This window comes from Apiospora hydei, assembly GCF_038363865.1.
Source record: "Apiospora hydei strain CBS 114990 chromosome Unknown utg000008l_segment0_segment0, whole genome shotgun sequence".
NCBI lineage: Eukaryota > Fungi > Ascomycota > Sordariomycetes > Amphisphaeriales > Apiosporaceae > Apiospora > Apiospora hydei.
In genome coordinates, this window is record NW_027117367.1 from 2,677,012 (window position 1) to 2,698,433 (window position 21,422).

The window sequence follows — 21,422 nt, forward strand, 5'->3', positions numbered from 1 at the left end:
TGTTCATACCCATCGATTGCCGGTTGCACTAGGAGTTGAAGCCAGAGCAGTGGGCACGCACAATTCATCTCGAGGTTTGCAACCAGATCGCAAGAGACCAATACCGGTAGCGGTGCACGAGTGAGGCGACTCCCGTAGACCTGCGACTCCCGTCGGACTGTACTACGGGATGTGCCAGCCAACATTGAACATTGGGTGTACCTGGATCACCAACACATTGACCAGCCCTGACAATCCCGAGTCCAGGCCCATCGCGGACCTCCGCAAATTTGACTGACCCGTCTTTTACGTACTCCAGCCTGGTTTGATTGAAAATGATCTGTAAAGCCGGGTGGCAGGGCGGGTTGGACTCTGATCAAAGCAATAGGAGAACAGGAAAGGGGGAAGGGAAAGGGCTGGTTCAAACCAGGAGTCGCATTGATCGAATCCAGGCGTGTTACCGAAGTACTGAGTGGCCACCTAGCGTAGGCGTTGCCACCTGCGATATCATATGAGTGGTCAAACAATGCGTTTCGGCTGCTGGGCAATGAATCTCTAAATATTGTGCTTCATACATAGACTTCCGCAGTCGCAAGTGGAGGATGATGGCCCATCTTGCCCGTAAAGTCATTCCTCCGTGCCTGCGTGGCGGATTGCCTGCCAGAGTACCCCGCCTTTGCTGCTCGTGATGGCATGTAGCTCGTAGGGCTTATCGTGGAGCGCCCATGTTCAAAGGCCCTCCAGTTCGGGGCGGTTGCTAGTGCCAAGAGTGGGCAGACGGTGTGGATTCAATAAGCTCGAATGATGAGCCCACCACTATGACGTGTTTGCGTCATTCGGGCCAAAGTCAGAATGGAAGCAGACTGCAGAATGTCGAGCTGCGTCAAAGAGTGAGGCTTCAGGCATATTTTGCCCAGCCGAAGAAGAAGTTGGAGAGACATATGCCAACCCCCGAGCTTGTCTTGCCTCCGAAGTACCTGAACCTGCCTTGGGGAAATCCCTTACAAATTCCATTTACCCCGTCCCCGACTTTCCCATTAATTTTCCATTGTCCTGTTTTGCCAGAAGAAAAAAAATCTGGTGTGCATTGCAAATTCCTGCTTTTGCATCTTCGCCTTCCTCAAACTTAGCATTCGGAGAAACCTTTGCAAAACACTCAACTTGTCATCCAATCGGGCAAGTTATTATTATTAAAGGGGCGCTCTTTTATTCTCACCAGAACTGTTCTCCATGGAATCTACATTCAACATCACTCATCAACGCTGCACTTACTATTTTGTTACTTGACGAGATCTATAGCCTATCCGGAGTCTTGAGAGCTTTACGAGCACGCACCTTGGTCCCTGTGGATCCTTAACAACCTACTATCAATCAACTAGAAACAAGTCACAATGAGAGACTTACGAAAGAAGATCTTGCTCGAGTCTGGCAAGACCGTGTCCCGAAAGGCACGCTCCAAGCCCGACTCCAACTTTGGCTCTACAACAACCTCCCCGGCCAGCTCCCGACCTGCTTCTCGCGCACCCAGTCGCTACGCCTCCGACGCCGAAAGCGACGACAGCGATGTCAACGACAGCCTGACCAACTCGGTCGTCGACTCGGAAGATGGAGATACCATTTCCGACTGGACTGACAAGCTCAAGTCCTGCATCAATGAAATCCTCGACCGAAAGCGCAGCAGCGTCAAGGGTCGTGAGGCGTACTTGGCTGGCTACGTGCACTTGAGCCGGCACCATTTTGCCAACACAATCATTGAAGGGCAACTTCACGAGCTCGTCCCCGCCATACTGAAGAGCATTCGAAGCGGTCGCAACACGGAAGAGGTCTTGGCTGGGCTGAAAGCTTTGACCATGACCATCCTGTCAACCGAGTCAGATAGCATCTATGATGAAGTCTATTCGAGCCTGAAACAGGTATGCGAGAACTCGGACGAAGAGGCCGTAAAAGTGGAGGCTATCCATGCTATGACGGTCGCTACGGTATTCGGCGGCGGCATGGACGCTACGATGCAGGAGCTCATGGACTACTTGCTGGAAATTATCGAAAGCGATGGAACCAACATCGACGCTCCCGACAACGGCCCTGTCGTCACTGCGGCTCTGGTTTGCTGGGGAATTTTGGCCACATTCGTGGAGGATCTCATGCAGCAGTCCGAGGCTGCCCTGGAGGCGTTCACGGAGCAGCTCGATAGCTCTGATGCTGATGTACAGGTCTCGGCAGGAGCCAACATTGCTCTCATCTTCGAGGTAATGAGATCCTACAACGAACAGATGGAGGAGGAGCATGATCAACGACAAGAGGAAGCGAGACTAGAGGCTCGGCGCCAGAAGTTGGACTTCACGCCCGAGGATTACAACCCGTTCGATCTGCAATATGACCAGCATAAGATTGTCCATCGGGTCTCAGAGCTAGCAGGTGAATCCTCACGAGCAGTGTCTAAGAAGGACCGACGCAAGCTCCATCAGCAATTCGCCAGCATTCTCACCTCCTTGGAGCTTGGAAAAGGCCCGAAGTACTCCAAGGCTGGGCGGGCCGCAAGACAGTCCGACCGAGATGGCGATAGAGTCTTCGGCAACGAGAAGGATGTCTTTCAAGAGGTGGGCTATCGCGATATGATCCGCGACGAGAACGGCAGGGTGCTTCCGATCGAATCATGGTCACTCGGGCTACGGGTATCTTTCCTGAAGAAGGTTCTAGGGGGTGGCTTTAACACGCATTGGCAGTCAAATCCGGTAATCGAGGAAACGTTCGACAGCGCGTGATGCAAGAGCTGGACAGCCTTGATCCGACACGCTTCGCCTGTATATATAGCAGTTTTCGATTTTGCGATACCCCGGTTCTTTACGCCCCCGCAGTATTTATCCTTTCACGTTCGCTCATGATCCCTTAATGGCATCCCAAGCATGAGTTACATTGTTTGTATTTGACGTTACCATCCGCTCCTACAGCAAATACTAAGAAACCCATGATACACGAGGCCTATTTGGTATTTTATATTTATTGATCAATCATTTCACCATTTCGTTTCTCGGAAGCCGTTGAGTCAGAGTAATCCATGTCGACTTGCTTTGGGACGCTGCATCGCCTTCTTGCATACCCGGCAGAGTTGTGTTACCAATTTTCGGGAAGCTGGGAGGTTGTCATCCAAACGGAGGGTAAACAGAATGTGGTAGGTTATCGCGGGAAAAAACCAAACAGAATATCCACAACGTACACGCATCTGTCCTAACAGACGATGAATAGTAAATGTGGGCGATGGTAAGTTAAGTTATGTAGTGAGTGTATCTACAGTTGATTATCATGGGTGTACAAACAAATCTTCAGCTTGAATATATGGTAGCTCGAAATAGATATGTAAGTGACGTGACCTTAGGGTGCTTGGGAAAGGGGAACGGGAAGCGTGATGCAACGGAATAACCCGACAGACCAGTTCGGCATCGCATCGGCCAAGCGGGGTTTGTGGGATGGTTGTGACGGAGACGCCGGCTACGACACCCCAACAATCACCTGCCACCAAACCACTGTTAGACGCAACGACAAATCGTAGAAGGACGCGAGGCGCGATGGAATTGCCACCGAAGCACAAGGCAGTCAGCCAGTCTCCTCTTGTGAGGCCTCGGAACGCAGCTCTTTATTGAGGTCAATACGTGGACGTGACCCAAAGTTGGTTGACTGGCAACACACGAACACAGACAGAATCAAATCTGTCAAATTGTCATATGAAATGTCTCGGTAACACGATGCCCATTTTCGGCCAAACACCTCCACCTCCCACCTTCCCTGCCCTGAATAGAACTGGAGTTCAATGTTGTGTGCCGAGTTGTCGCAGATTGACTTACCAACTTCCCGGGGCTTGTTGATCAGGAGGGGTTGTGGTTTGGTTTGGTTTGGTCGAGACTTTTTTCCTGTCCTCCACGCTGCATACGGAAACAAACTCGATGTGCAAAGCAAGTGCTGTAGCTTTTCGCCGATAGGCAGTGTTCAAGAAGTCGGTGAGAGTTGTGGAGCTGGTGAATGCGACCAACAAGAGCCGACGACGCGGCTCTCCAAGCTCCAAGGCAAGGCGACCGGACACGGATGCGCACCACTAGCCATGCCATGTTTGGTTGTCCGTCGGTGGTCGCTATACCACATCTGGTCTCTGGGCTGCTGGGCTCTCCTGCTCTCTCTTTTCATGCCGTGGACGCAAGCTGCCAAGCGCGTTTCGATGGTTCGCCTCCCTCAATTGGGCAGGCCTTGGCACGCGATATCTCCAAGCTCCGAGTTTCAATTGACGGACTAGTGAGACCTTATTTTCTCGATTGGGCATCCTCTAGTCGCGAGGCTGGAAGACATCTTTTCCTCATCTCTCTTTCCGTGCTTAATTAATGCCTTTCCATCTCAAGTGGCACCACTACCTTATTTGACGTGATCTCATTTCGCATAGCTTCCGACCTAGCGTGATGATGATGCCCAGAGCAGACAGAGCTCGGTGCCAGCCTGGGGCTCGTCATGTCATTTTGGGACTCTGGGGAGCCCAAGAAATGGCAGGGGGTGGATCGGCTCCCGTCATACCATGTTTTCCCGGCGATCGACCTTCTGATCGACCGTCGTCACCCTGCCTGAGAAACTGGGTGCCCGAGCCACCCTGCGGCCTCGCGATGGAGGAGGCTCGTTCCTACTCTTGCTTCTAAGCTTGTTACTCTGTCAACAGCGACCAGGAATAGCTCTGGACCCAACCACCAACGGCTTTCCGCGACATGAACGGGTAATTCAAACGCCCCTCTCTCTCAATGCGGGTGTGTTCCGATGTCAGGTTTTCGGAGTTTTTTTCCTCGTTGTGTGAATAGGCACGATGTAGTAAGGCAATAGCTGCCATTTTCTTTCACGATGTTCCCCGTCCAGATTCGGGCTGCATAAAATGAGACCCTTCGCATCTGGATAGACTTGGACAGGTCGCATAGGCAAGTTTCTGTGTCTACCCACGCATCCAAGCGTACTTATTTAGCTTGGGTATCTGGCTGTACAGCCGATGATCACCGTGGAGATACAGAGCATATGTTAGGTAGCAAGCAAAATGCACATTACAGCAAGCAGACTTGTCGCTCGGATTAGACGATTGAGCCCGTTGACTCGGCATCACATTTCAATCCGCGAGAAGAGTCAAATCATGAGTGCATCTGTTTTTGATCAATCATCCCACTTCATGCGAGATGCCAAACCTGCTGCTCCCTGCTTGTGCATCCCGCAGCTTCTGCCAGGACGCCTTCTCACCACGAGATTGGCCCAAGTGCAGACCCTGGTCTGATGCGTTGTCCAAGAGCGCTGCCCAACCCCAGCCGCCACCTTGAGCAAGCAAGATGCACCAGAACTAGGCCTCGAGGCTCTTCGTTCTTCAAACGCTTCGAGGGGTCTTTCTTCTTCCATTTGACTGCTGGCAAGTGAAGCTAGAAGATCATGGACCGATGGGCACGGAGGCTAAGTGCTGCAAGTTCGTTCTTCGATTTCATCCTATCCGTTCGTGAGGAGGAAGAAAGAGGAGACTCGTTCTGCATTCTTTCACCCTGCAGTAGCCTGTCTGCTTGAGTCGTAGTGTGCCCCTGTCCCGTACCTAGAACTTGGAGGAGACGGACGAGAGATCAGCCCCTCCGCAAGCACAGCCGAATCACATAGAGTAGTGGGCCCCCGTATCTACTCCTACTGCACCTGCTTGCTCCTGCACCAACCCACTCTGGCACTCTGCGCCTAGGTAATGCCTATCTCTGCGACTACCGTATCTCATTTACCTCCTCATCGCCTTACCTCGACACTTACTCGTGGCGCCTCCCCTCCCCTCTTTTCCCTCCCTCCGAACGAACACCCTCCACCCGTTATAGTCGTGCATCGCCAATTGTTCTCGACTTGCCTTCGTGAGCTGTGAGTCATTGCGTTGCGCATTGCAGTTGTTGCGGGTAGGCAGCATTGCGTCGGTGCAGGACTGACTGGCCCTGCCCAAGACGAAGACTATTGGGGGACCGACAAAGCCATCAAGCAACACGTGGGGCGAAACGACCGACAAGCAAGCCATTTTTAATAGAGCGGCTGGGAAAGCTGAGCTTCGGGCTTCTAAGACAAGCAAACAGGCCAGGCTCCTCTGACGTCTCCCGCCTGCCTCCTCCGTCGAATCATCATCACATTCAATCCGAGGTAATTGCTTATTCTTCTGTTTCGGTTTGTCTTGCGTTCCTTTTCGGCCTTTTTGACCCAAGTCCCCCGAATAGAAAGGAGGGAAGCAAAAAGATACACGAAGTGGTATCCATTTGATGTATTTTTATCCCCAAGTAAACAAAATTCTGGGGCTTTGCGACCAGCGACCTAACCAGCGACTATTCACGCAGCTTTTACACCGACCACCTCATTTTTGGGTCTCGACGTTACTTCGAGATTGAATCCCCCCTGCTACGGCTGCAGCACACCCACACCCACCACCTCTTCTTGTGCACAACCCAAGCATGTCGTTTTCGCAGCTTCTTTGACGCCCGAATTACTTTGCCATCCGCCAACCCTGGGCACGTTGCTGGATATCGGCACAGCGATACCTCGGCCGTCAGCCAAGTACTTCCAGTTCGCTCCGCTGATTGTCGACTCCACATTGTGGGCAATCTCCAGCGGGTAAACAACAAACTGGACACGGAGCGGTCCCAAACACAACAGGAACCCATACATTACACACTTGTACAAGAAGAAAAGAGACAGGGTCACACACGCACACCTGGTCAATTTTTAGGGGGACCCGACAATCCGCCCTATACTACCCAGTAGCATAATGGGTATCGAGTCGAACACGGCTCCTCCATTGCCAGCACCCACCGAGTCCGACTCTGTCCTCTCTTCACCGACTGAGCTGGCCACTGAATTCTCCAAACACGCAGACGACGAGAAATCTTCTTTCTCTCTTCCCGACGACGGCACCCCCGTCACCATCAAGACACGGGGCTACCACCAGCACAACAAGTCCCAGACTTCGCTGCTGATCGAGTATTTCGAGCACAGCAAGACCCCAGAACCCTCCGAACGAGGCAGCAGAAGTCGCAAACGCAGGCCGAGCGTCCGCGTGCGCCTCACCCCCTCCAAGAACCGCGAAAAGAACGGTCACATTCAGATCACAGAGACCAAGAGCTCACGCAAGTCTTCAATGGGGAAGAAGTCCAGAGACGAGGGACCGCTCGTCCAGAATCCCAGCAGGAGTGAGCTCGAGGTCATGACAGACCCCGAAGACAGTCGGAGTATGAATTCCTACGCCTCGGCCACCGAAGAGTCCAATGTGTCGCGGCATCCAATTGAAGTTGAGATCAACCCAAGTGTCCGCAGTAGTAGAAGAGATCGCAAGGTATCGAGTCCTTTAATTCCTGCGTCCGATAGCAAGGTGTCCTCTCAATCTCAATACGTGCCACCCAATATGTCCGATATCTCGGCTATTCCCACCGATAGCTTCCTCGACGGATCGGGTGGCACGGGTGGCACGACTCTTTCAAACCGCAAGGAAGAGCGCGAGCGTAGCAGAAGCCCGTCGCGCACTGAGCCATTGGCAATGGGCGCGTTGGGGGCTGCGACTGCTGCAGCGGTCGCCGACAAGATGAATCGCAAGAATCGCAGTGCGAGTGACGACAGGAAAATAATAGAAAGGGCCGTCGAGAAGGCGAGCAGGCCTGACAAGAGGCACAGTCGATCCTCCAGTGGCTATCGACGAAGCACTGGCGCCGAAACAGACCCAGACAGCAAAACATCATCTCGGAGGAGGTCCAAAGGCCACAAGGAATCTGTTGTCTCAGCCGCCGACTCGAGCGTGTTGTCCTCCCAACTCTCACCAAGTCAGAGGTCCTACGACTCACATAACTCGTCGAAGGTGTCGATCAACAACCCAAAGCTTCTTGAGACAGTGGAAGACGCGATTCGGCGGTTAATACTTCCCGAGCTAGATGCTATCAAGCGGGAACGTAGCACACGCGAGCCCCCGAACCGACGACCCAAGGACAATGAGTCTCTATCCAGTCTCACCTCGGTGTCGAGGGAGGAGCTATCTGCCGCCAACAAGCGGAGATCGGCCGACACGACGCATTCGACCAAGTCGAGGGGCAGAGAAGCCCGGAATGACTTATCACCACACAGCAGCGTGGAGCACATCTCCGTTCTGGACTCGATAAATGATCAGGACGACACACCACGACGCGGTCATGATCAATTCGGAACCGCTGCGCTGCTGGGCGCGGAAGCTGCTGCGGGTGCCGCCGCCGCCGAGCATGATCGCTCAAGAGACGATAAGCGCCAACGAAGGCGGCGGAGAGCCAAGACGCCAGAACGAGGAAGGGCGTCAGAAGATTACCGGGAGACTGAGCATGAGGTCATTCCGCCAATGCCGCTCTCGAGTGAGATTAACCCATCTGAGATGACGAGAACATCGATTCTTTCTGCCAACACCGATAGGCCCCACTCCGCGAGCGAAGAGATGACTCCTATACAAGAGGTGGCTCGAGGAACAGCTTCCATGGAGTCAATGCACGACACACCAACACCCACCCGTACGCCACAGCAGCAACAGCATAGCTTGCAGGGCCTCGGGGCAGCGCATGCCAATGTTTCCCACGGCGATCTGAAGGCTCTTCCGCGAAAGGGCCCTGGCGAGTACGAAGACCAGGTGCTAACCGAAAGCGACTTGAGTCAGAATTATGGCCATGACGAATATGACGACGAGTTTGAAGATAGTCAGTTAAGTGAGCCCGGCATGTTCGATCCAAGCGTGTCAGGCTACTATCAACAAGACGTGCCGCCGCCTCTTCGATATGTGCCTTATCAGCAGGAACGTCGCGGGTTGAGCCCCATCCAGAGTGTTTCCGGTTATACTGATGGAGGCAGCGACCTTCACCATCGCCGAGACTCCAGAGTCACCAACAGCGAGGTTTCTTCGCCGGATAAGTCGGATCGCAACTTGTTGAACCGTGACTTTGATGACGCGGAGAGTGACCTGCGCAGTTCAGGTTATTACAGGGATACCCAATACACGGACGACAGCGAGCTGGATAGGATCACTTCGGGACAAGCCGTCCGCGGTGTGGGCGCCAACCCCCAAATCGTCCACCAACCAATTGGCACCGAGTCTGCCGTAGCGTCGCTGGTCGACGGATCTGTTCTCGACCCGTCGGTTTTGAGCGGTGGTCAGGAATATCGCGACTCGCAAGTCTCCTATGATGGCAGAGATTTGGCACGTGTGTCGGCGGCTTCCACCCCAGCCAAGAGCTCTTTCGAGAGCCGAAGGGAGATGTTTGAGAAGGCCAGCCAGTCGCCCGCTCCCTCGAAGCATTCTCGGTCTAAGTCTTCACGCGACTTTGAAGAGTACGACTTGGATGAGTACGGACGCAAGGTGCCCCGCCCGAGCTACCGACACTCTCCGTCTCCCTCAGAAGCCGCCATCACGAGCGCAGCCCTCGGCAGGGCCGCGGCTGCAGCGAAGGCCAAGAACGAAGGAAACTCTTCGCCTGCTGCTTTTGAAGGTGAGGGTGTGCAGCGAAACCGGTCTTTCAAGGAGCGAGCAAAGGATGGGTACAGACCAAATGCAACGCCACGTCACAGCGTGGACCGCCTGTCGGAAGACTACGATCACCCAAAGATGGAGGCTAGTGGCCTGCCAAATGCGAACGACCCTCTCCCGGAGATTGGCTACTTCATGGAACACCAGAGCCCGTCTTTGGTCCAGGAACCTCTCAACAATGCTCAATACGGGAAAGAGCAGCAATGGGGAGGCGATAGTACTCCCACCCAGGAAAAGACCTTCGACTACGGAAACGAACGATCTATGACGCCTAAAGCTAACGGAGCTAACGGTCAACAAGCAAACGGCAATGGTCTGGGCATAACGGAAGCTGCTGCTGCTGCTGCTATGGCCGCAGCAGCTGGTATGGCATCGACCCACAGCCGTGAACAGAGCCAAGATCAGGATGACGAATGGCAGCGAACTTCCGGCGATCGAAAGCGGGATACTCTGGTTACCAACCCGTACGAGGGTACCAGTCCCATCGCCAATCTTCCTGGTTTTGAAGATAACATGCTTGGTGATTCTGGCTTCGATCACGACGGATACCGTGGCGTTTTCAACACAGGCAGTCCTGGTATGCCCCAAGGCGACGAGGGATACGAGACTGCGCCCAACGAGACTCGAGATATGCAAGCTATCAAGGGCAAGGGCGTGGAGTTCCAGGACCAGCCCGGCATGGGCGGCAACAATGACGATCCCTTCTACACGACGAACCCCAAGCACCAAAGACACCTTAGTGGCATGTCTCAAGGCATGGGCTCGCCTTTCTACGACGCTGCAACCGGCACGGGCATTGATAGGATCGAGTCCAAGGACGTAATTGCATTGATGGAACACGTAAGTTTTGCAAGTATATCAACCTATGGGTAGAGTTCACTAACGTTCTTACAGCTCATGGTTCGCGATGCGCAGCGAAGTGCCAGAGACCGAGAGATGATTGAGACCGTCTGCCAAGTTATCAAGGAAATGCACACATCCTTCCGAGACGTCAAGCGAGCCCTTGCCGATACTGAAGACCAGATCATCAATGAAGTCAAGGACAACACGGAGAAGACTGTGCAAAGACACCTGGGTGGGCCAAGGCCTCTTCCTGGTAGCGCTTCCAGATCCCTCCAAGGAGGCTCGCAGGCGGGCACCATCGACGACATGCCTGCTAAGAAGCGCGGCCTTTTCCGCCGAGCTCTCAAGGGTCTTAGCTCCAAGGGCAACAACGACCTCGGTCGCATCGAGGATATGCTGATGCACCTGCTCACCGAGGTGGACGTCCTCAAGCAACAGACCGGAGGCCCCGGGACGCTGGCTGCTATGAGCACCCGCAACCAGTCCCTGGAGAACATGCAGCCTGAGATGCAGTATGAGCAGGATCGCGGCTATGAACCCGAAGGCAATGCTGGTACATCTACTGCAAGCCACGCCAGCCAGTCAGGCCAATTCTCCATTCAATCGCGTGGACAGCCCGGAAGGATGGGATACGAGCGAAAGTTCTCGGACCACAGGATCAGCACGGTGCACGAAGGCCCCGAGGAAGAATACAACCAGCCCCAAGTCACTGTCGCCGACAATTATTCCAACCCTGACCTGCTTATGTCGCCAGCCGTCGGGCCTGCTCGTGCCGGATCTGTCCCTCTTGGAACGCCGCCTCAGGCCCCCGAGAACCACACGAGTTTCAGCAACGAGAACACGCCTACTGACAATAGCAAGAAGCACAAGTCCAAGGGTTCCTCCAGCTTCCTTCCCAAGATCTCCCGTTGGTCAGAGACCACTACTTCCAGCATTGGAAAAGTCTTCAACCGCAACAGTGGTAACTCTCGGTCCAACAAGAACGACATTGAGGAGTTCCTGCGACAACCTCCGTCGCGGTCTGGCTCTGAGCTAAACTACGAAGTGTATGAGCCGGCTGATCCCTACAACGGCGATAAGCTGCACTCGGGTTTCTCTGAGCAGAACCTTGCGGCCGATCCGGGAACACCCCGGTACCAACTTGAGGACCCACCCATGCCTAACACCTACTCTACTCCAGAGGATCCCAAGTACAAGGCACACCGTAACAGTGTGAACCTCCAGCATCCCCAGCCACGACCTGGACAGACTGAGCGCTTCCGCACGGCTCTCGAGTCCTCTGCCATCAACTACGATACCCCGATGAGCCCTCGTAGTGCTGATTGGGCCGGTTCGGCTACGAGCTTGAACCGCTTCCCGGGTCAACAGTCCAACCGGTACAGCGACCAAAGCGCTGTTGACGAGTACCGCAACGCCTACTCGTCATCACCTGCTCCCCAAGGGCCACCTCGACCCCCGAAGGAGCCTCTCGACACTTCCACACCGCCGCGCAACGATCGCGTCAACAAGCTTCAGAAGAAGCAGCCTAGCCCCCTCCCTTATCACTCCGTGGAAAGTGGATATGGCACAATGACCGGCACCCAACATGCTCGGACTGAGAGCTATCACTCTACCAGCCCAAGGATGGAGAACCGAAACCTCAGCGGCGCTCTCAGCAGTGGCGCACCCGCAAGACGACCCAGCGGACCCAGAGCGATGACGCCGACTAGGGGTCTCGGCAGCGACGATGGAGACCGCCGGAGCCTCCGATCCCCTCTTGGGGATAGTGGTGCCCGCGATGATCGGAGACGAAAGAGAGGTAAGCAATAATCCACCCTTCAAAACCTGCAAGATCCAAACCACTAACTTGTAAACAGACACTTTTGGTACAGTCACCGGCCGCGATACGGCCATGAGCCAAGAATCCGAGACTTTCTAGGAGAGACGTACTCGTATACTGGATGTGGTCATGCCTAGTGGCTCGCCCTTTCAAGTCGACTTTCGGTCTCCGGGTGGCTCCAGATGAGAGCAACCTGTTTCACCTAATATAACGATAACGAATCATCCGTATAGACTGGCGATTCGATCCACGACCACGATTGCCATTGCATTTCGATTGTATATGAGCGTGTCATTTACACCTACAGGGCGTATAGGGCCCGATGGGTCTTCACGGACTCGGCAGTGGCGGTTGCAGAAGGGGACGAGACGCACACGAACGAGTTGAGAAATCTGCATAAAACATGGCGATTTGCTTTGCGACACGATACATATACCAATTTGGAGTTTCTGCGAAACATGGAAAAGATAGGGGGACAGGGGATCGCGACGATCATCAGGCTCCTGTCTGCGCCGAGTCGCGAGGAGAACGGCGTTTTGATTTCATCTGGCAAGCTTCATTGCTTTTAATTGTCTTAATTGGTTTCTTCTTTTCTTTGGCTTCTCTTCTCTTCAATTCATCCTTCTTACTACCGGTGGATTCATGATGCATGATGACGATATGAGGAATCTTTTATGAATCTGGGTTATGGGAACGAGCGATTTGAGGAGAGCGTAACGAAGGGGAAGTTGGGCAGTATCATACCCAGAGGGCGGATATCCTGGAATGGCTGCGATTTTTTAATGCGATTGACGACGAAGGGGGTTTGATTTTCAAAGATGAAGGGAGGGGCTTGGACGATGTGACGACGATTGTGTATAGGTAGACATACTCGAGAGAGCCACACCGCCTTCAATTAGGCGGGTGTTATATGTGAAAGTTGTGATCCTCTCCGATATTTTTGGTCTTTACTTGTAGCCCATGCGACTTGATGTGACCTGCCTTCGCGATCCAGAACTCTGCCAGACATGGTGTCCCACTCCCTTACACCCGACAACGATACTGCATATCCGATGTGCCGTTTGACAGTGCGGTCCTGCAACTACAGATGTTGATTTCAAGATTACACACTTCAACCATTCGAGCAAGCTTGTTCCCTACATTCATCAAAGATTGGCTCCGATCTTCTTGGCTCGCTTCATCTCCTCGCGGAAAGCCAAATCGTTCAAGATCTCCTCGGAGCCGCCGCCGACGACGTTCATGCGCAGGTCCCGCGTGATCTGCTCGACCGCGCCGCCGCCGCCGGGCCCGCCCCTCTGGTAGGCGACGCCGCCCATGATCTGCTGGGCCTCGCGGGCCGCGAGCTCGAGGATCCTCCCGCCCGAGACTTTCGCCAGGGCGATGCGGCCGGCGACGGACTCGGTCCGCCAGCCGCGCGGGTCCGCGTCGATGTGGTACGCGATCTGCTCGAGCCAGGCCCAGTGGGCCTCGACCTCGCGCGCGAGCGTGGCGAGCTTGTGGCGGATCACCTGGTGGCCCGCGAGGGGCTGCCCGAACGTCTCGCGCTCGAGCGCGTAGGCTAAGGAGGTCGAGAGGCAGGTCCGGGCGTGCCGGTTGCAGGAGACGGCGAGGACGAAGCGCTCTTTGTTGAAGTTGGTCATGAGGTACTTGAACCCGGCGTTCTCGACTCCCAGGAGATAATCCGCGGGGACCTGCACTTCGTGGAGCCGCACCCAGCTCGCGCCGCCGGCGTTTTGGCCGCTGTTGTGGATTTTCTCGATGGTGACGCCCTCGAGGGTCAGGGGAATGACTAAGAGGGAGATGCCGGAGACGCCGGAGCCGGGTGGGCCGGTGCGGACGGCGGTCGTCATGTGCGTGGCCCAGGGCGAGCCGGTGATCCATTTCTTGGTCCCGTTGACGACGTAGTGGGACCCGTCGGGCGTCTTGGCCGCCGTGGTCCGCAGGTTGCCCACGTCGCTGCCGCCGCTGGGCTCGGTGACGCCCAGACAGAAGTTGGTTTCCCACGTGAACAGACCGGGCAGCCAGCGGCGCTTCTGCGCCTCGGTCCCGTGGTTGATGAGGGCGGCAGCCCGATCAGGTTCGCGCCCGCGAGGCCCGTCGCGACGCCGCCCTGGAAGCGGGAGCACTCGTCGTTGAGGATGAGGAGGTGGAAGGCGTCGAGCTGGTCGACGGGGATCTCCATGGTGTCCGTCTTGATGGTCTTGTGGCCCGCGGGGCGGTACTCGAGGGGCACGTCGAGCAACGGCAGGCCCGTCGCCAGCCAGGCTTTGCGCGCGGGCTCGGGACACGAGCCCGCGGCTTCCACGCCGGGGCGTGGGGGAGGATGTGGGTGTCGATGTATCGCCGGGCGTGGTCGCGCAGGGCGCGGTGAGTGGCGGTGTAGTAGGGGAGGCTAGGGTGGTGTACCAGGCTGGTTCGGCCCAGGGCAGCTTGTCGCCGAAGGGCTCTAATGGCTTCTGGTCATGGTTGATGTTATTGCCTGCTTTGGCGACGACGTGATCAGGCTTGTCGTTGGTGTGTTGCTCTGGCTTGGATGGCGACATCTTGGCAGTCATTCAGCCGGACGTTGATGAGAAGAGCTTTCAATGATGTGGTGGATGAGAAGAGGGTAAATCCGATCGGTCCCTCATGAAATCGATTTCAAGATGTTGCAATAAGGTGCTGCCGCCAAGAATGGATTATCTGCATGTCCCGGGGTTTGGTGTGGTTGCATTCCGGAGGTGGTCCCAAGAGGTTCGATTCCAAGTGCCTCGGCCTCGGGGTTGGGGTCTCGATACATGCATTGCGGCAAGAATTACTTTGGACGATCGTAGCTCGACAGTAGAACTTGATACTGGTGAGGAGTTTACTGAAGTTGGAAAGAGTGTCGACCTAAAAAAAAAAAGAGAAACTCATCTCAATATTTGATTCATTTGATATCATCTGGCATTTGGGTATACATTCTCTTCAAACTGGGGTCGATCGATGATCGACGCAGACTAATCAAACCTGCTGCCTTTATATGTTGGACAGGCCTCTTAAGACAAACCCTTTCTAAGTAAGACGCATGATGTATTACTACATGACGAGGTTCTATCGCTATAGCACTGTCAAGTGAGATCACTCAGCCACAGTATCGCAGCTCAGGAAAGAGGCGACACTTGGGTATTGCTGGGGTCAGCTCCTATCCTATATACCTTCGCTGTCAACCTCAAAAATGGCGACCAAATGTCACCCAAGACATCCCGGGACGTGGCGAAAACTTGACGCAAGCAAGTCTCGTAGTTGTTGGGAGACAATGCGATCGATGGATACCTACGTATCAGATAGATGGTTGCGAGAACTTTCCAGTCCGGCGAGGAGCTTCCCGGAAAGACAGCGCGGGGGCTCGGAGGAGCCGCTTTCGATGGCGAAACGGATACTGCGATGTCGAGCCAACGATATCCCGAGGACAAAGGCCGAGATGTGGCATGTCGTCCTTTATCGATTTGGCTCGATGCACCTGGCTACCCCGCCATGAGCTTGCCTGTAACTTCAGCAGATTGCCCTGGAGCTGAAGTGCTACGCCGCTGCTGCTGCTTCGCTGTCTGTTGGCTCAATTGGCCCCTTGACCAGACCATATGCCCGGGTTACGGCCCATCCAGCCGGCGTAAGAGCCATGGGTGTGTGTAAGTCAGTCCAATTGGTGCCCTCCACCTTGAGCAGGTGGTTGACGTAGCGGGGCTCAAAGATGTTGATGCAGACAAATACGCCACCAGGCTTGAGAATCCGGAAGACCTTATAGGTAGAGCCCAAGTCAGGTTCAATCAATAAAACCCCCATGTTGGGAAGGTCCTCCTCAGAAGAGGTGTCTTTTTCTTGAACTCACCTCGCGGCTGTAGGCTGCCGTGTCTTCCACTATCACCGGCGGGATACTCTTCAACAGGTGCGTCGGACCCCACGCACAGAGCGCGTAGAAAGTCGCTTTATCAAAGGCGAAATCAAACGAGTTGGACTCGATCTCGGGCATGTTGCGCACATCGTGCGGCAGCCACCTGATGGCCGGGTTCTTGGGCGCCATCTGCGCAATCACGGCCGCCGAGAACTCGACGCAGGTCTGGTCGGTGTAGCCCCGCGAATACATCTCAAACGGGACGCTCTTTTTGTGAAAGCAGCAGAAGTCAGCATGCCCCAAGACAACTGACAACGCTCAGTAAAACTACTGCCACCACGTACTTACGCTGGCGCCCGAGCCGAGCTGGACGATTTTGGGCGTGGTGCCCTGCGGCCAGCGGGGGTAGATGTTTTCTTCGAGGTACCCCTCGAGTTTGTCGGGGCCGACGTGCCACTCCTTGGTCGCGGGGTCGTCCTCGTTGCTGTATCTGCCGTCCCAGTAGTCGGCATTGCGCATCTCCGCCGCTTCCGAGTCGGCCATCGTAAGGGTGTTTCTTCAGCAACTAAGTGAACAGGAAACTTTCCTTTCTGGGTGATGAGGGTATTATTGTCTGTCCCAGAAAATCTGCAGCACTTGGAGAGATCGATTGGTGGGAGAGTCGATGTAACCTTAGCAGCTCCGTGGGCCATCCGTCACCTACCTCGCTTCTCGTCTCACATCTGCAATCGTCAAGCCCTATTCACCACGATACACTATCTAAGCTGCATTAGCATGACACTTTCTCAATAAGCGGCCAACAATGTGGGACGGTGCCAACATCGTCTCATCACAGCGGACATAGCTCAGTTGGGAGAGCGCCAGACTGAAGTCTAACTTCGGGAACATCAATCTGGAGGTCGTGTGTTCAATCCACACTGGCCGCATCATTCTACTTTTGCCATTTCTGTATACACTTGCAAATAAGAACTTTAATGTAGGAGTGAATTTTTTTTTCTTTTGGTCTGTCACATTAAAATGTACAGCTTCGTAGGTTATGTACGGAGCATGCCACTAACTGACAAACATGTCTATACAAGACGAGATAGTCGGCCATGTTCATGATAGATCAGGATAGTAACTACTGAATTGACTTATCCCCCGTTTCCAAGGTGAACAGACGTTCAGTCATCCAATTATGCTTCGCACTCAACTGAGATCAAGCCGCCGCAGCCACCACCCCCGTCCGCATGAACAAGTTGGGCGGCAACTCGCGATCCCTAAACTCCTCATCCACCTCGTACACCAAATCCCCCCGTCCCTCCTCCGGCCGGAACCCCAGCTTCGCATACGCATGCCGCCCCATCGCCGACGCCTCCGTCGTCGCCTCGAGCCCGCCGCGCCGCCGCGCCTCGTCCAGCCCCCACTGCACGAGCCGGTGCGCGACGCCGCGGCGCTGGAACCGCGGGTCGACGGCGCAGATGTCGAGCGTGAACGTCGCGGGCGGCTTGCCATTGGATGATGCCGAAGACGACAGGGACTTCACGTACTCGATGCGCCGGCGCACGAGACTCTTGATCATCTGCGTGCAGAAGCGCTGCGCGCGCTCGTCGCCCGGGTACATGTCCGCCAGGAACGGCGGGGGGTCGTCCTTGGGCTCGTCGCCGAGGCCTTCCACAAAAGAGAGCTGGCACCAGATGGCCATGCCCGCGACGACGCGCTTCTGGCCATCGCCATTTCCGTTGGGGTCCGGCACCGTAGCTTTCAGGAAGACGGCGTTGGGATCGCCATGCTGGTTGGTGGTCGTGGACTGCCAGCGCTCGACCAGGCGCGCGACGTGCTGCTTTTTGCCTTCGGGGGTGTCCCAGCCCGGGTTCATGGCCGTCCTGTCATGGACACACACTCGGTGTTAGTCATGGGCTATTTTGAGGGGTTTCAGGGAGTATGCAGACAGATAGAGTTGTCGCTTACCAGATGGCGTCGTTGATCTGCTTGCCGAAGGCCCCGCACAGGACCTCGTACCCCGCGGCGAAGTCGTCGGGGAGCTCATGAGCTCTATTCGCACGTCAGCTGCGCCATCCTTCGCCGTTGAAACTTCAGCCATGACTAGTAATAAGCAATTATCAAGTTTAATATGAGAAAGGATGCCTTGTGTGATGACGATGATGCTGGGACGCCGTTGCAGATGAGATGCAGCAAGTTATTGCGTCAATAGGGTCATTTCTCCGCTAAGCGGTAAACCACGGGGAACTTGCCGAAGCAAGTGGACCGGTGCTCGCGTGGCAGGCTCATAGAGGTGAACATAATGTCTTGGCATAGGAGCTCATTATGAACCAGAACGGCCGCCGGGGTCTGTCGCGAGCTCAACCATGAAGACAGCGGTACCGCCGTGCCGGCAGCAATCAGACGACGGGACGGGGTTCTACGAAGGAGAAATCTACGAGGATGTACCCAACCTGTCATCTCACGATCTGGCAAGGAAGAATTGACGAGATGAGTTGACTCTCATACGCCAACGAACAAGGTCTATGCAGGTCAAGAAATGTCAAGTTCATACAGACGCGCGACGACGTTGCCTTTAAGGGGGTGACCTGCCATGCCTTGGCGTCTGAGGACCTGTAGCACCGGCCTCGTGATACCCAAACCGTGCGCTCAGGTGACATGTCCGACTTTCCAAAACCACGGGCCGCCTTCTCGAAGGATAATGATCACTCAATCCAATTCACATGCAAAAGGTTCCACGAGGACAGGCAGTAGTATGTTTGATAAGTTTTTTGTATTTGTTTTGATTTCCGTATGAAGCAGCTAGTATGCTTCATACTATTCGCTAATAAAATATCGCAATCGCTGTTGGGGGGTATATCCGTCTCGCCGCATCAAACCAAAGTTCACCAGAAACATGCGCCCTTTCAATCGCTGAAAATGCCCTTGGAATTTTTCCCGATTCAATGTATTCCCCGGAGTCATGCCAGCCGGGGACGACACATACAACCGTGTGTCGTGGGTATTTCGCTCCAAAAATCATTTCGAGCTTGTCGCTTTGCTCTGAGGCCCCAAAAATGCTCTTTTTTTCCTCCCACCGTTTGTTTTCCCAAAGTCGTTGTTCCGCCAACTGAAATTGGCGATAAAAATCAGATCCCGTGCGCCGTGCTTGAAATGCAATAATGATGTTGAAGAGGAGTCAGGTGAAGTAGATGTTGAAGATGGTGAAGCGCTCATAGCTCCAAGATCAAGGTGAAGCGCAGCCAGGCGACCAGCTTAGCTGTTGCGGCGCAGGGTGCTGCTGATGCGCTCCATGAGGTTGGAGCGGATGCTGCCCGAGGAGCGGGAGCTGGCAACACTGCTGGCGTCGGAGCCCTTGCGCTGGCCGCCGCTGCTGCTGGCGGGGACGCCCTTGACCACCGCGTTACCGGCGCCGCCGCGGCCGACGTAGCCGGTGGCCTTCTCCTCGATCAGGCTCTGGAGCTTGTACGACTCCTCGAATGACATGACGGGGCGCTGGGCCGAGGCGTGCGCGTTGCCGGCGCCGCCGCGGCCAGAGTAGAAGCGGCCCATGCTGGGGCGCGGCGCCGTGGTGATGGGCTCGGTCGAGATGCCCGTCGAGGGCGTCGTCTCGGGGGCGCGGAAGAAGTTGCCGGCGCCGCCGCGGCCCGAGTGCGTGTAGGAGTCCTTCTCGACGGTGGGGTGAGGCTCGTTGACGGTGAAGCGAGGCATCTTGAGAGGTTATGTGGTGGTAGTTGTTTGGATGTCGTTCCTTGGCGTATGTATGTTGGCGGGGTCCTGTTGCGGAATCTGGGGTAGATCGTATTTATGTTTGTTTGTTCGTTCGTCTTGGTTGGTAGTAGTCAGGTGTGGTAAGGCTTGCTTCAAGGGTTTCAATCAAAGAGAATAAAGGGAAATGCGAACAAAGGGCCGGAGGGGAAGGGGATATTATATTCACATCGTGGGCCGTAAGGGGGGCGTTTGGTCTCGGACTTGTTAGTCACGTTTACATATTTACTCGAAAGTTCCAATATCAGACTAAGCGAAGGCAGGCTGCCTGTGCAGTGAGTGTGGGAGTGGTACGGTCGGTACCTACGGGAATTACGTTACCCTTGAGAAATTTGCTGGGGGACCACGCCGAGGAAATTGGAAATTGTACCACCTGACTGTCTCTGCGGTGCTAGAGTACAGCAGGTAATTTGCTGGTGGAAACAGAAAAAAGGGAGTCCACCAGAAGGTCTGAGGTCTGGTGTTGGTTTGGACGGTGGAGAGCGGGCAGCAGAGGCCAATGGACGGCGTGGGATTGCCCGAAACAGTAACCGGCAACAGGAAATCAAATGGAATGAGGCCAGCCAAGCTAGCAAAAAAAGACAGAAAAAAATCTCTGGGCGTGCAGTGGGCTGTCCGACTGTAGGGCGCTTAGCAGTTAACGGCAAGAAAGTGGAATCCGGGGTAGCTGGCCAGGCGGTTTTAGTGGCCCGCGTGATGCCACCGCAGGGAAGCCATTAGCTACCTATTAGCTAACAGCTTGCTCCTGGCAGGCTGCCACACATCACCCGACCTGAATGCGCCTTGGCCCGAGTTTTGCTCAGCAAACCATTACCCCATAGTTTCTCGGTACCTTCCCTGCTGGCCCTGCTGTCGTCAGTGTCAGCGTGTCTCAGCTCATGAGGTGAATCTCTCTGCTGACGCTGCAGGTACGCTTTCTAACCTCAGTAACTCGACGACTCCTGACTCTCCTTAGAGGTACCTACTTACCCAAGAAACTACTAGCCTGCGCGCGAAGCGTCCCGTCCAATTATGCGGCCGCCCTGGCCTGGCTGACCGTAACGATGCGCTACCATTGGCCTGATCGATCTCATTTCTGATGGCTTGCCCCCGATGCACCACAGCCAGTCGACCTCCTCACGATGCCGTGATCCTGCCCGGTGATGGTATAGAGTCCAGAAGGGCGGTGTCACTTCCAAGCGAGACACACGGGATTCTGCAACCCTCCATTCATTCGGGTGAGGCCAGAAATGCAATATTTCCTTCCATGCAAAGTGACACAGCATTGAGCAAGCAAGCAGGCCTTGCACTTCCGCGGAGAGGCATTTTGGGGGCCTGGTCTGGGCCGCTGGTCGGTAGTACTGCCTGCCCTTGTAATGCATTCGTCAATTCGTATCAATGTTTGGCAATATTGCGTGCGATGGCAGCAGCACATAGATTAATCCATTACACCATTCTCCCGATGTGTCACCCGCGCTAATTGAGGCGATCGTGTCTTTTCTTGTTTCATACCAATGACCTTGAGAATTTTCCCCCTCTCTTCCTCTCTCGCAAAGGGCCGATGCAAGCTTCGTTTCTGCGGTGCCCGCCCAGGTCTCAGTAGCGTACGGGACCAGCCCACTCGGCGCTCGCTGCTCGCCCCAGTTCAGGAGAATTTT

At 54.9% G+C, this 21,422-nt stretch overlaps 6 protein-coding genes across 6 annotated transcripts; 2 read left to right on the forward strand and 4 right to left on the reverse strand.

Moving 5' to 3' along the window:
• Window positions 1-1,370: 1,370 nt before the first annotated feature.
• PG997_011407 (ifrd domain protein) lies at window positions 1,371-2,741 on the forward strand (the record flags this gene model as incomplete). The annotated part of the gene is made up of 1 exon (XM_066815722.1): window positions 1,371-2,741. The coding sequence occupies one exon, from the start codon at window positions 1,371-1,373 to the stop codon at window positions 2,739-2,741; it is 1,371 nt and encodes a 456-aa protein (XP_066665012.1).
• A 4,022-nt stretch (window positions 2,742-6,763) lies between these two features.
• Window positions 6,764-12,284, forward strand: PG997_011408 (uncharacterized protein; the record flags this gene model as incomplete). Its single annotated transcript, XM_066815723.1, has 3 exons — window positions 6,764-10,363; window positions 10,418-12,164; window positions 12,223-12,284. 3 exons carry the CDS (start codon window positions 6,764-6,766, stop codon window positions 12,282-12,284), a joined length of 5,409 nt encoding a protein of 1,802 aa, XP_066665013.1.
• Window positions 12,285-13,330: 1,046 nt separating this feature from the next.
• PG997_011409 (acyl-CoA dehydrogenase domain-containing protein) lies at window positions 13,331-14,728 on the reverse strand (the record flags this gene model as incomplete). The annotated part of the gene is made up of 1 exon (XM_066815724.1): window positions 13,331-14,728. The coding sequence occupies one exon, from the start codon at window positions 14,726-14,728 to the stop codon at window positions 13,331-13,333; it is 1,398 nt and encodes a 465-aa protein (XP_066665014.1).
• A 997-nt stretch (window positions 14,729-15,725) lies between these two features.
• Window positions 15,726-16,578, reverse strand: PG997_011410 (uncharacterized protein; the record flags this gene model as incomplete). The annotated part of the gene is made up of 3 exons (XM_066815725.1): window positions 15,726-15,941; window positions 16,033-16,302; window positions 16,384-16,578. The coding sequence occupies 3 exons, from the start codon at window positions 16,576-16,578 to the stop codon at window positions 15,726-15,728; spliced, it is 681 nt and encodes a 226-aa protein (XP_066665015.1).
• Window positions 16,579-17,233: 655 nt separating this feature from the next.
• PG997_011411 (uncharacterized protein) lies at window positions 17,234-18,093 on the reverse strand (the record flags this gene model as incomplete). Its single annotated transcript, XM_066815726.1, is given in 3 exon segments — window positions 17,234-17,900; window positions 17,986-18,069; window positions 18,080-18,093. 3 exon segments carry the CDS (start codon window positions 18,091-18,093, stop codon window positions 17,234-17,236), a joined length of 765 nt encoding a protein of 254 aa, XP_066665016.1.
• A 1,179-nt stretch (window positions 18,094-19,272) lies between these two features.
• On the reverse strand, window positions 19,273-19,728 carry PG997_011412 (uncharacterized protein; the record flags this gene model as incomplete). Its single annotated transcript, XM_066815727.1, has 1 exon — window positions 19,273-19,728. The coding sequence occupies one exon, from the start codon at window positions 19,726-19,728 to the stop codon at window positions 19,273-19,275; it is 456 nt and encodes a 151-aa protein (XP_066665017.1).
• Between the last annotated feature and the right edge of the window lie 1,694 nt (window positions 19,729-21,422).